Source organism: Perca flavescens, chromosome 11 (assembly GCF_004354835.1).
Source record: "Perca flavescens isolate YP-PL-M2 chromosome 11, PFLA_1.0, whole genome shotgun sequence".
NCBI classification, from domain to species: Eukaryota; Metazoa; Chordata; class Actinopteri; order Perciformes; family Percidae; genus Perca; species Perca flavescens.
The window spans coordinates 17386301-17400434 of NC_041341.1; the positions used below are offsets into that span (position 1 = coordinate 17386301).

A 14134-nucleotide genomic window follows, 5' to 3' on the forward strand; every position below is an offset into this window, starting at 1 on the left:
CTCAAGCTCGCCCAAGCAGATACACAAATCTGAAGTTGGGCTTGCTTCTTGTCTTATCTGGATCCTTGGCCACCTCCCCCGCATTGCCACCTCCCGCCCACCCTTGTCCCAGTCCATGGATATAGTCTACAGTATGTGCATAACAATGGTTCTTTGGAACAACCTGTTCTAATGATACACCTTGAATGAAGTGCTAAATGTGCATGCAAACAGCAACAAGCAGACGCAGGATTGGACAGTTTCACAGTATAGATATTTGGGTGATATCTATCTTCTAATTAAATATTTTTCAGCCCCTAAACATATTCTGCCACTACAGGATCTAAATGTAATGATTACATACAATAAAATAACTTCCTCCAAAATGTATGCTGAAGAATTGTCCACAGTAAATCAAAGACACAGCTCCTTACATCGCTAAAAAAAAAAAGCTCTACATGTACACACATCTACTGATCTGTTGCACATTTAATACACAATAAAGTTCTGAAATTTCTCTCTCTACATGAATTCACGTGACAGTTTTTCTTTGCAGACATGATATAATGTTCAACCTCCAATCACATCGTTATGCAAATTCCCATCGTTGGCCTTGAAAAGCCATGCCACTCCATCTCTATCACCTCCTGTTTCACAGCTAATCTGTGTTTTGTCTGGCACTATTCATTCCAAAGAGCCATCTCTTTTGTAAAACTAATTCTAAGAAAGTAGTTGTCTTTGTTTCTAGGCGTACTGCCTCATGTAATGGTTTCTAGAAGGTAAAACTGCTACAATGCTGTAGACCAGGGGTCTTCAACATTTTATAAGCCAAGGACCCCTTAACTTAAAGAGATCAGGGACCACCCTTGTACATATTGTATAAAATGTAGTTGTATATTAATCTGGGCCTACAATAACCTGTAGGGTGGCCTAAGGCCTTTATACATACCTTTATTGCATAGACTACTAAACTATTAAAATAGCCTAATAATTGTTGGCATTATGTTATAAATCATGTTTTAATGTTAAGCAAACAAGTGGCACAGTAAATCTTCAGGGTGAACTGTATCTGTGAATGGCTTTAGTGATTACCTTACCTATACGCCAGTAACCAGTGGAGATTTATATTTGCTAATAATATGTTGGAATCATGTTAATTCTTTTAAAAATTAACAATAATTTGGAGGTCCCCCTGCATTGACTCTGAGGACCCACTAGGGACCCCCTGTTGAAGATCTCTGCTTTAGACAAACTACATGACATGACACAAAAACAGATGAAACATGAGAAAGTATGCTTTATTTACCAGAATGGATTGTCTGGAAGACACACGACCATCTGAAAAAACTCCCAGGTATCACATTTCAAATTATGCAACAAAAAGGTAGCATTAATGATATCAAAATCAGACAAAAAAGCAATTTGCACGGATATAATTACAGCTTTGCACAAACTGTGACCTTTACCGACAAAACCATTGTTCAAAATGAAGTGTGCATCCAACTGAAAATAGGTTACTGCCATTTTTATTCCCCATAAGTGTACAATTAACCAGCCCATTTACACCTTACACACTTGGTGCAATCTATACTGAATATTAAAAAAAGTGCTTTATAAAGCTCCAAGGAATTCCACAGGTTTCCATTTTAATCATTAAGTATGAAACAATGCTGCTCCCAAGTTTTAGGTAAAATGCTTTCACACAAGGTCCCTTTTTGATAAGTAAATGTAAACAATGTTCAAGGTTGCCATGAGCACATTCAGCATTCAGCATTTCATATGTCAATTGGCACCCCAAAGAGAACATACAACACCATTTAAGCAGCTAGAAGTTAGGCAGAGGTATGGAGCGATCACAATGTTGACACTGCTGCTCACTTCACGGCACTTTTAGAATGAGCTCCTACTTTACTGCTGGGTACCTGCCTCCACAGTCCGTGAGGGCCGGTGGCATCCACAGCGACATCCATGACCCAATCTGGCACCCACCACTGCAGAAGCAGCAGGAAGAGGAAGTCTAAAACAGCAACGAATGCAAAGATGGAGCCAGCCACAGGGCCGCAGTGGGCCCTCAGCCTCCGTAACCGTCTGTCAAGGGGAAGCACCTCCTCTCCAGCCACTCGGTCGTACACCTGAGAGGGAGAACACAATGATCAGAGTCTCCATCTATCATTCAGTGTGAAGCCCTCAGTTGTTTGAACTATTAGTAGATTTACATGCACAGAAAAAAAAAAATCTGGTTACACATGCAGTAAATCAGAAAACATGTTTACATGCACTGCACCAACCTGGTTACTGTATCTATGTGTACATTCATCAGGTCAGAAATCAGATTTCTGTTTGTAACTTAGTGATACAAGATGCTACTTTCTGATGTCCTGTGGTGTGTGTGTGTGGGCCGATGTTCTGTAGTAAGACCGCAGTTTTTTCTTACAGTGCAAAGGTATCTGAATTTTACAAATAGTAGTCAACTGTTCTTTTGCGGATTTATTTAGACTTCTAAAGGCTACTTAGTGTCAGCTGCAGTTGTAGTCAAAATAAATTAAAAGTATTTTCAATACAAGAAAGGGTAATGATATTCCATTTCAATTTTAAACTCCCAAATATCGGCCTCAAAAATCCAGTATTGGTCAGGGTGTAGTAAACAGCATACAGAAATCAGTTTTTTTCATACACAGTACACAACATTTAAAAAATAAGTCTATTAAGTCTTTATAAAATAGGTCTTAAGGACATGCAAACATACTAACAGAATACAGTTGAATGAAATGGCAGGCTTTGGTTTTAGTGAAACTACCTTTTCAGTCCTCTCAGCAACATTTCTCCAAGTGTAGAGGTTTTGCACACGTGCATGGATGGAGGCGGGGGAGGGGACAGACCCTGAACGCTGCCGGGCAATGACTGTCTCCAGACCAGCACACAACGCCCGCACATTAGGCTCACACATGGTAATCAACTCCTCAGGCAACACCTCAGGAATGCCCCCCACACGGGTGCTAACCACCTGAGAAATAAAACAAAAACTGGATGCACACATTGTACACAAACACACAAACAGTTCACACTTAACGTGAGAGTACAACATCTGTTCTAGGAACACTTCTAACAACTCTTGTTCTACCATATTAAAAAAGCAAATGCTTCTATCTAAATGCTAAATGGAAACACAGGAAATGTTTCTTATATAAAAGAACATATTGTACCATGTATGGCCAAGAGTGTTTTTTTCCTATCCTTGAACTGTTTGTATGAATGCCAACATACCTGCAGTCCACAGCTGGCTCCTTCTAGTATGGCCATGCAGAACGCTTCAGTCAGAGATGTGTTGAGGAAGATGTGACCCTGCACCAAAACTCCACGAACATCTTTATGCTCCAAAGCCCCCAGCAGGCGAACCCTGCAGTGACCCCATTTGTAGGAGTTAGGCACATGTAATACCACATTCACACACAAACCCTGGGCTTAACTATCCATGCCAGACTGATGGTACAGGTTACTACACAGTCACTAGTTACTGTATTTCCACAAACATCACTACTCAACTACAATCATTTCTGGACATTTGAGGAATATGCACTAAATGCTTAACAGTGTTGTCAACTTTTATTCATGAACTGTGGCGGTTGCAACATTAATACCTGAGATCCAACATAATGGTGAAAGGTAAAGTGTTATTTTATGCTATTACAGACAGCATTTCCTAAAAGAGGTTTAAGTGGTATCTCCCTATCATAAATATTCTCGGGAAATATGAGCATCCAGCAGTACCTGTCATGTAGTTGGTACTTCTCCCTTACTTCCTCCAGCACAAGTCTCTTAGGTCCCTCTCCACCGATTAGGAAGTGCAGATCTGGGTGTTTGAGGCAGAGCTCTGGGATTAATCCACCAAGAAGATCGATTCCTTAACAGAGGAAGAGATTGGGAACACTTGCTTTGACACTGAAGATGACACAAAACTTGCATCAACATTGCTGTGGAATTCATTGAATATGTCCCTAAAACCATTAACTCTCTCTTTACATTGTGTGTATGTTTACCTGTTTGTTTTTTTGTAGAGAAATGACCATGTTTCTTTTTTTTTTTCCTCTTTTGTAATAGGGAAGTACGTTGAATAAGCCTTTTGGGCTTTTCTCCTCTCCTGCACTGTAGTTGCTTGTGCAAGTAAACTAAACTAATGCTTATTATAGCCTGAACAGTGCTGAATACTTGTAGTTAATACCAATATTGATATTTGAGTGTTTCAGATATTTAGGCTGATATAACCACTGTAACGCCATCCCTGGAGCTGGAAGCCATATTTAGGTGTGAATGACTTGTGCCAACATGAGGGCTTGAAAGACAAGCACAAAACAGCTTTTTTGTACCTTTGCGGTAGACAAGACGGCTGATCACAACAATAGTGATCCTGTCGTCTAGGCGCTGGGAGGGATCGGGGGTGAAGTCCGTAGGGTCGACAGCGTTGGGAATAACAGACACTATCTCTGGGTTGAGGGCTGCACGGAGCACCGTGTTCTCCTTACTGGTGTACGACACGCACACAGTGTGGTTGGTGTCACACAGCGACACAGTCAGAAGCTTGTTGGTCAGCACGGAGCTCACATCAGCAAAGCCAAAGAGCGAGTGGTCAGTGAACACCTGTAAATGATAATACACTTTAGGTTTAAATGTAAGCAGATTGTATGCAGCACAATGATTTTGAGACCTGGCTCATAATAAGTCATATACCGTGTTAAGGCCCATGGTCTTAGCGTGGAACAGTGCATCATGGCCCATGGCGGAAAACGAGCTGTGTGCATGCACCACAGTGATGCGTTCCCTTACAAACACACAGCGCATCAGTGGGAGACTGTGAAAGCAGGTGGTGGCTGTGGACTGGTTGTACATCACCTGCAGGGGGAGGTAGTAGACCTTCAGTCCGTTGGTCAGGTGCCTGACACCCTTTCTCCTGCCATAGGCATGGGTGACAATTACCACCTTGTGTCCCTTTTCAATCAAACACTGGGAAAGCTGGTAAATGTGACTTTCTACTCCTCCCATATTCGGATAGAAGAAGTCGGACACCATGCAGATGTTGTGCTTCCTGTTGGGGACCCTGCAAACCTCTGCACGAGCTCCAGAGACTCTCTGAGGTGAAGGGTTATTCACAGCTGCTGCTTGCCTTCGTTGGCCCATTGTAGATGCCTTGTTTGGCTGTGCACCTCACTAGTGCTGAAACAAATTGTTAGTTGATCAATTGGTCAATCTATTTTAGTAATAAATAAGTACATACATACAAATATCATACATTTGGTGCTGAAACAATGTTGACATAGTTGAATTTCCTACTTTTGTTCAACAGATATTTAGATTACAGTGGTATAAAACAACGTGAGAAAATGAGTGAAAATTCTCACATTTGATTTGCTGGAACCAAAGCAAATTTTTAGCCTTTTTGTTTGAAAAATGACTTGAATATGGTTAATTGATTACCAAAATAGTTGACGATGAACTTACTTTGTCCATCAACTAATCAATGAATCATTCATCACACTAATTACATCCAAATAAATTTTACTCTTACTGTAGGAATCCAACATTCTGATAATGATATATATATATATATATATATATATATATATATATATATATATATATATATATACACACACACACACACACACACACATTTCACCATAGACAGATCCCAGACAATATTTAGACTCTTATCATATATAAACAACCCCCTGCACTAACTACTCAGCTGTGATATACTTGTTATTCACCAATGTTTTGCGATTATTGTAAACAATGGTCCAGAGCGCCCAGCTGAACACACGGCAATAATAACTGTTTGTAAATGACCTCAAGTACTTGTTAGTGAATCATACACATTTTCTTTCTTTTTAAGTTGACCAACATGTACACCTCTAATAGTACAACTATCTGTACTGTCAATTTATTTTGCCAATATTATTTATAATTTCACTCCCGAATGAAGCTGCTTCTCTCTTAGCATTAACGTTAGATATGTTTTAGAGTAAAATTTCACTTTAAGTTGCATTTGCTATCCATTAAACTATGGTGGGATAGTCAAGCTCGTTCATCAGTACTAACCAAGTATTTACAAACACATCGGAGCTGGTGTAATGTAAGGGGTCTATTAGCCAACTCTTTTGAGCTAACGTTAACGTTACATTAACGTTGTTCATGCCTTGTTAGCTAGCTAGTTCATTGTACATTAGAGTCAAGTTAACACACTTTGTTCCTATTTAACCACTTGGCTGACATTAAATTGCCTTACCTTGGAAAAATGTCAATCCTGTTCCAGCCAGTGAAAATACACACAACTCTTTTTCAGATGTAAATTCATTTCTACTCGCTAGCATAGACAGTGAATCGCTAGCCCTGAGCTATCAGTTAGCTTCTTCTTCTCTTATTTAATGGCGGTTTGCAAACAACTTTTAGGTGCATACCGCCACCTACTGTACAGGAGTGTGTAACATTATGGCATTTTATTTTGTATCTTAAATTCTACTCATCAATCCTGTGTCTTTTAAAAGATCAATTAGTGCCTTCCTGGTGATTCTTATATCCTTTTAAAAAAAAATCTATTTTATAGCTTCAAGTTAGAGTTTGCAAACTTGTCTGTTTGTAACAGAGGACAAACACTTACAGGTTTAAAGGGTTTGAAACAGTAACCCAGTCAAGGAAAGGGTCAACAAAAACATTGGCTGTGTCTCAAACCGCCTACCTGCAAGTAGGCTAGGCGGTTTGAGACACAGACAATGTTTGAGACACAGTGTTGGCCAATCGGAGGTGGTTGTGCCAGACTCCCACCTTTGGCTGAGTCTCTATCTGATCTGTCAGATGGAGAGCAGGAGTGCGGTTGTGAAGTTTAAAAGTCCTATGACATGGTGCTTTTTGGATGTTTTTATATAGGCCTTTGTGGTCCTCTAATACTGTATCTGAAGTCTCTTTCCCGAAATTCAGCCTTGGTGCAGAATTACAGCCACTAGAGAGCCAGTCCCACAATGAGCTTTCCTTAGGATGTGCCATTTCTGTGTCTGTAGCTTTAAATGCTATTGAGGAGAGAAGGGGGCAAGGTGGAGGGTGGGTGCCACTTTGCTTGTTTGAAAGCCACAATGTCTCTCTCTTTCTCATGGGCAGGCCAAATTCTCTGGGCGGATAAATCAGAGAAAGGTGAGGTAACCTTGCTTCTTATGACCTCATAAGGAGGAGATTCCAGATCGGCCCATCTGAGCTTTCATTTTCTCAAAGGCAGAGCAGGATACCCAGGGCTCGGTTTACACCTATCACTATTTCTAGCCACTGGGGGACCATAGCCAGGCTGGGGGAACTCATATTAATGTTAAAAAACCTTATAAAGTGAAATTTTCCTTTAACATTGGTAGTCCCCAGAGAAGAAGTTGGTGATTTCATGGCGCAGATTAGAACCCAAATTGAAACGTAAGCAACTAAAATTGATGAATGTTAGAACATTGTGTCAAACTGGTTGTTATGACTGAGACTTATAAAGTGTCAGGTTTAGTTCCATCATAGTGTTAATAGTGTCAAAAAACGTTAGCTGACGTTGTTGTTCAGTACAGTAGCTAGCTCAGAGATTATCGGCTAATGAAATCACTGATTTAGCGATGTGGGGGGGGGGTTAACACTTTTGCAAGTCACTGTATCTGTGTCACGTTCTATTTAGGGCCCGAGCACTGACAGCGGTGAAGGCCCTATTGAAACTGAAGGAATTATTATTATTACGGCAAATGAACTGCCTTTTTGAGGGGCTTAACATACTCAAAAACTAACCAAAATTGGCGGTCGCATCAAGACTGGTGAAGGGTTTCGGGAATAGGCGCACAAAAATGGCTCGCTAGCACCCCTACAAAGTAAAAAGAAATTCTGCCCCTGCTGTACGTTTAATGTAGACTTGTGAAACTTGGTACCCACATGTAGCATGTCAAGACGTACAAAAAAGCTCATTGGAGCCATACCTTAAACCCAACTGGAAGTCCGCCATTTTTAATTGAAAGTTCGAAATTAGTGCGATTTTGACCATTTCCACATGTTGTACTTTAACGAACAAGGAGCGGCGTCCACCCGTCCAATGCTGCTTGCAGCTTTAATTAGGTCTGATCCTAGAATTGCTTCTGCCTCCCACCATTTCTGCCATATTTCAATTCCTTTCTTCTTAACCACAGCTTTTCCTTCACCTTTTCCTAGTGGAATTGGAACTGTTATTTCCTTTAGTAATGCCTTTTTTGCTAGTTTGTCTGCACCCTTGTTCGCTTTTACCCCCTCATGTGCTAGCACCCAACAAAACTGAACATTTATGCCACCCCTACTGTATGTAATCTTAGCAAACTGTGATAAAGTTATATAAGTAGGTCTTCTCTGACAGATGTCATTGACTGTATGCTTTTTATGACAGCTAAAGAGTCTATGCATAATACCACCCTACAGTCTGACCTCTTCAACCCACTGTAGTGCAATGATGGCTGCCACCATTTCTGCTGTATATACAGATAACTGGTCAAATAATCTTTTGGAGATATTTATTTTAAATTCTGGAATATGCACACATTCCTGTTTGTTCTTGGATCCATCTATGTAAATCTTTAGATAATTATAATAACTGTTTCTCAGGTAAATGCTTGTTTTAACTCCCACTTTCTCCATTCTCTTTTCTTTTCAGGGTTATTAATATCTGCCTTTACTTCTGGAAAAAGCCATGGTGGAATGTTACTAACTGGATTGGGTGTGGTGAAATCTAAGGCTTCCATTTCATATTCTCTCACTCTCTCTTCCCTTGTCCATCCAAACCCAAGCCCCTGAAACTTGGAATACTCCCAACATTCCTGTATTGTCTCTTTTGTAGGGTTTTCTTTCCCACTTCCTTTAAATCGGATCCAATATGCCAGCGCAAGTTTCTCTTTTCTTAACTCCAGTCGTGTCTCTCCTGCTTCTATGAGTATTGCGTTAATGGGGGTTGATTTAATAGCTCCAATGCATACACGTAATGCTCTTTATTGTAATCTAAATTTTTTCTAATATGGTTTTTGCCGCTGCTCCATAAACTACACAACCATAATCTATTGATGACCTTATGCATGCCCTATAGATGTCAATTAATGACCCTGCACCCCAGTCATATCCAGCCTCAGTTCTCAGCAGGTTTATGACTTTTTAGTATTTAGTTTCCAAGTGCTTTATGTGTGTTTTCCACGTATACTTACTATCAAACCATAGACTCAGGTACTTACATTCCTTTACTTTCTCCATTGGCTGCTCATAATGTTAACCTTTCAGCATGACACTTGCGCTTCTTTGTGAACATCATGTAACATGCTTGTTGATATCTTGAACCTGATCGATGTCAAAATACATTATTGTCATCAGTTCTTTCATTTTCCATTCCTTTTCCACCTCATTACTAACTCTAACTAGAGCATCTGTTGTGGAGCGTCCTTTTCAAAATCTATTTTGTATACCAGTCAGTAATCCTCTCTTTTCCAATATATGTGATATCCTGCAAACTGTTATCCTCTCCGCCATTTGCATAAGTGAGAGGTCAAAGCTATGGGCCTATAGGATTAGCTGGGTCTTTACCAGGTTTGTTAAATGGTATTATTACTGCACTTTTCCAACTATTTGGTATCATTCCATCCCTCCAGATTGTATTAAAGAGTCTTAGTACTAACTTACATAAATGTCCTTCCTAACACTTGACACTACCTAATCTTTACTTTGTCTGACACTACCACCTTCTCTCCATCAATCAAAGCTGGAATTTTAACCGATTTCCTTATCCCACTCATTCTCTTGAACATAGACCATATCTCCCCTAACTCTACTCCTCTGCCTATGGTGGAAAAGAACTCTCTCCAGTTTCTCTTTTTTGTTTATTTAATTGTCCCAAGTACCACTGCCCTTTTCCTTTGATAATCTATAACATTCTCTTGTGACAGATTCTTCTTCAATGCTCTAAATGCCTTGTTTCGTTCTTTTACAGCTCTGCTACAATCCTCATTCCACTAAGGTACCACTTTCTTCCTGCCCTTTGTTGTTCTTTTTGGAATACTCAAATTTGCTGCATTTAAAATGTGTTCTATAATTTGCTTTGTGCATTCTTCTGCATTTCCTACTAATGTAACCAGGTTAACTGACTCCTCACAACATGTCCTACAATTCCCCATCCTGCTTTCTCAAATCACCATCTGGTAATTGTAAACCATTCTAGAATACAAATGTTTGTTGTGACTACAGTGAGAACTGGGAAGTGCTCACTTATGGTAGATTCACTCTTTACATGCCATTCACATGCATTCACTAAACTGTCTGATACCAATGTAATATCCAAGCATGATGTATTACCCCTATTCACATGTATTCTTATCCTGTCCATTATTAAGGCAGACCAATAATCTTTCTTCCATCATTTCTTCAACTATGTTCCCATTATTGTCTGTATGGTTGCTACCCCATAGGCTATAAGCATTACAATCTCCACACCCTATTTATTTCCTGTAGACAGTTCCTGCCATTTCATTGAATCTGTTAATATTAAAATTTTTGCATGGATTATAAAAATTGATCAACTTAATATGAGCCTCTTTCCTTGGACTACAGATCTCACCCATTATACTCTCCATATCCTCTGGGAAAGGGAGCTCCCTATATGCCAACCCATCCTTGAAAAAGGTAGCACACCCTCCACCATTTTGGTTGTTAGGCCTATCATTTTATTTTTTTTAATTGTTTTTAATGTACTATCTATGCTGGTTTTAGTGTCTCTGAGTACCATGTAAAGCACTAAAATGTATTATTATTATTATTATTATTATTATTATTATTATTATTATTATTATTATTATTATTATTATTATTATTATCATCATCATCATCATCATACCTTAAAGAACTGAACCATGGTATAACAAAATCTAATTGGGGTCGTAACCAAGTTTCTTGTACACATACTATATCTGGAACTACATCTAATTCGTGAATATGCTATAAATTCTTGACCATTAGCAATGAGGCTTCTGGCGTTCCATTGTAGTATATAAATTACCACAATTAGTGTTCTAACCCTTAGCTTGTGTATTTTCTCCATTTTCAGTTACTGTCGAAAGTTCATGTATCTGATCTGCTTTGATATCTCCCATATCAAGAAATCTTTCTGCTGCCTCCACAATAGCCTTGATTCTATTTCTTTTTTAACTGTGATGCAACATTGATAGTATGACAAATGAAAACCACAAAGTTTACTCTCTTCATAGTGTGGAGTCTGTGTTTGGGCTTGATTAACTGGTATTATGTTTCTTTGGACCATTCCATTGGGGTTTTTGTTATTTGATCCCGTTTCTCTCACTTTCTTTAGTGCTTCTGCATACGATACTTAGAATCTTAACCCTCTGGGCTTCTCTGGCTTCTCTCTGCACTTCACATCCTCCAAACACAGCACTATGCTCTCCTCCACAGTTACAGCATTTAACCATTGCATCCACATCTAGCGCACCTTTGCTGTGCACCCCATTCTTTGAAATTTATATTTATAGAACCTAATAGGTTTAAGGATGTACTCTCTCACACTGTAATTTATGTATCCCATTTGCACTGATGTAGGGAGGGTTCTCTCAAATTGCACTCCCACCGATATTGTTTCCTTTAGTGATCCATCTCGTTGACTTTTTAGCCATGTGGCTTCAATCATTTTACCTCCAAATCACAGATTGCCCGTCAGGTACAGACAGCTATGAAGATTATGGGGGTCAAAAACCATCTGTCCCCCCAGACAATTTATGAGCAGTCGGTTATCAGACAGGCACAAAAAATAGTTTCCGACCCGACTCACATACTTCACCCAGAATTTCAGCTTTTACCTTCTGGTAGAAGATTCAGGGTTCCTAGATGCAGGCTGAACCAATATAAACACTCATTTGTGCCTATGTCCATTAAGCTTCTTAACACTAACATGTAGGCTGGTTGGGTTGTGTCCTATGTTGTTGTGCGATAAGTAGTGTACTGCATGGGCTATGTGGAAATGTGTCATTTGTGCAATATGTGGGCTATTGGGGTGTCCTTTATGTCATTTGTACAATACATAGGCTATTGGTGTTGTACAATGTGTTAGTTGTGCAATACATAGGCTATTTGGGGTTGTGCGTTATGTCATTTGTCCAATACGTAGTCTATCGAGGTTGGGCATTGTCAGTGTATTGTGGAATTTGTGCGATATGTAGGCTATTGGGGTTGGGCAATATGTTAGCTGTGCAATATCATACTGTGCAAGGGCTGTGCCATACTTATTGTGGAGAATACAGCCGACTGGGTTGTTTAATGGGAAGTGCCAATGAAAGGAGTAGTAAATGTGCTTATTATACAGTATCTCATAAAGTGAGTACACCCCTCACATTTTAGTAAATATTTCATTATATCTTTTAATGGGACAACACTGAAGAAATGACACTTTGCTACAATGTAAAGTATTAAGTTTACAGCTTGTATAACAGTGTAAATGTGCTGGCCCCTCAAAATAACTCAACACACAGCCATTGATGTCTAAACCGCTGGCAACAAAAGTCAGTACACCCCTATGTTAAATTCCCATAGAGGCAGGCAGATTTTTATTTTTAAAGGCCAGTTATTTCATGGATCCAGGACACTATGCATCCAGATAAAGTTCCCTTGGCCTTTGGAATTAAAATAACCCCCCCACATCATCACATACCCTTCACCATACATAGAGATTGGCATGGGGTACTTTCCATTATTCATGTCTGAATCTGAACATATGACCGCTCCTTGGCATTACTTCTTCCACCCACTGTAGTGCCCAAATTATAGCTATTAGCTCTGTTGTATAAACCGATACCCCCTCAGTATCGTTTAAGCTGTACAATTTCAAGTTGAGGAATATAAAAAACAAAGCCTGACTTCCCAGTTTGTGGAGCTTGAGATCCATCTTTGTAAATCTAAAGATATATGTCTCTTAATGATTACCCAGCCTTTGTTTCACCAACCCCAGATATACAGTACACTACTTTCAAGATGTTTTATATTTTCCTATATACTGAGGTCCATTTCTGGGGTGGGCAGCATCCATGGAGGTATAACTGCCCAGTACACTTGCGGGGCCACACCTACCTCTCCTAGTCCCATTTTCTCCACCTTTTTGCTGATGTTAAACAAAATACACTCTTTCTTCCTTTTCCCTGATGCACACTCCCAAGCATTATTCAGAACTGCTTTTGCTGGGTGCTCTTCTTTATATCCCCACAATTTAACAACTGTAATGGCAACATTTTATTTTAACATGATTTTTTAATATTCTACAAGATTATCTTATATTCTTACATTTTGTTTAGACTCTTTCACTCCAAGTTAAATAGCTGAAATCGTAAACCTTGAGTCTAGCTGAAGTTATTTTTTGTTGAGAGGACCTCAGTCCCTAATTCTGTTTACTTTTAGCAGATAAGGTGAAGAATGCCATAACACTGTCTGAACCATGTCTCTTTCTGTCTTCTGAGATAAGCAGTTGTTGTCTAATGTTAGGAACAGGAGCAGAAGGGAAGGTTGTAAAATTATCTGACTGTTTATGGTATTTTTTCAACTGCCAGCATGCTAAAGATATTTTGAGAGGGGTGGTTTAACGGAGTTGGTACTATAAAGATGTGTTGACATTTAGCTTGGGTCAGAAGACTTTTTCCAGATGTACTGTGGTACTTGTGAAACTGTTTTTCTCTACATTTGCGAATGTAAATAAATACTCAAAGATCAAACTTTGGTTTCATTCTCAAATAGTCTTTAATTTGTCTCATCTTGTGTTTTTGATACGCACTCCTGCTGCTAACGAGAAAAACTTCCACCACACAACATACTGCATCACCAGTTTATCTTGTCGAATTGACAATGGCATCTCCCCCATCTCAACCAGTAAAGCTGGAACTGGAGTTGTACGAAGGGCCACACAACATAATCTCAGAGCCTTGGGCTGTATTACATCCAGTTTTTTTTAAATGTGATACAAATTATGTTCCATAACATACAGCCATAGCCTATTCTTGACCTTATCATTGCTCTGTAAATCATTAGTAGTGAATCCCTGTCAGCACTCCATGTACTACCATTTATCACTTTCTCAAACTTATAAACAACATTATTG

General features: G+C 39.4%; 1 protein-coding gene across 1 annotated transcript; it reads right to left on the reverse strand.

The window, feature by feature from the left end:
- Nucleotides 1–1256: 1256 nt before the first annotated feature.
- On the reverse strand, nt 1257–6431 carry piga (phosphatidylinositol glycan anchor biosynthesis, class A). Its single transcript, XM_028591363.1, has 7 exons — nt 6260–6431; nt 4705–5187; nt 4344–4614; nt 3748–3880; nt 3244–3376; nt 2777–2983; nt 1257–2111 (listed from the first exon to the last, which is right to left on the reverse strand). Exons 2-7 carry the CDS (start codon nt 5149–5151, stop codon nt 1854–1856), a joined length of 1449 nt encoding a protein of 482 aa, XP_028447164.1. The 5' UTR covers nt 5152–5187; nt 6260–6431; the 3' UTR covers nt 1257–1853.
- Nucleotides 6432–14134: the final 7703 nt, after the last annotated feature.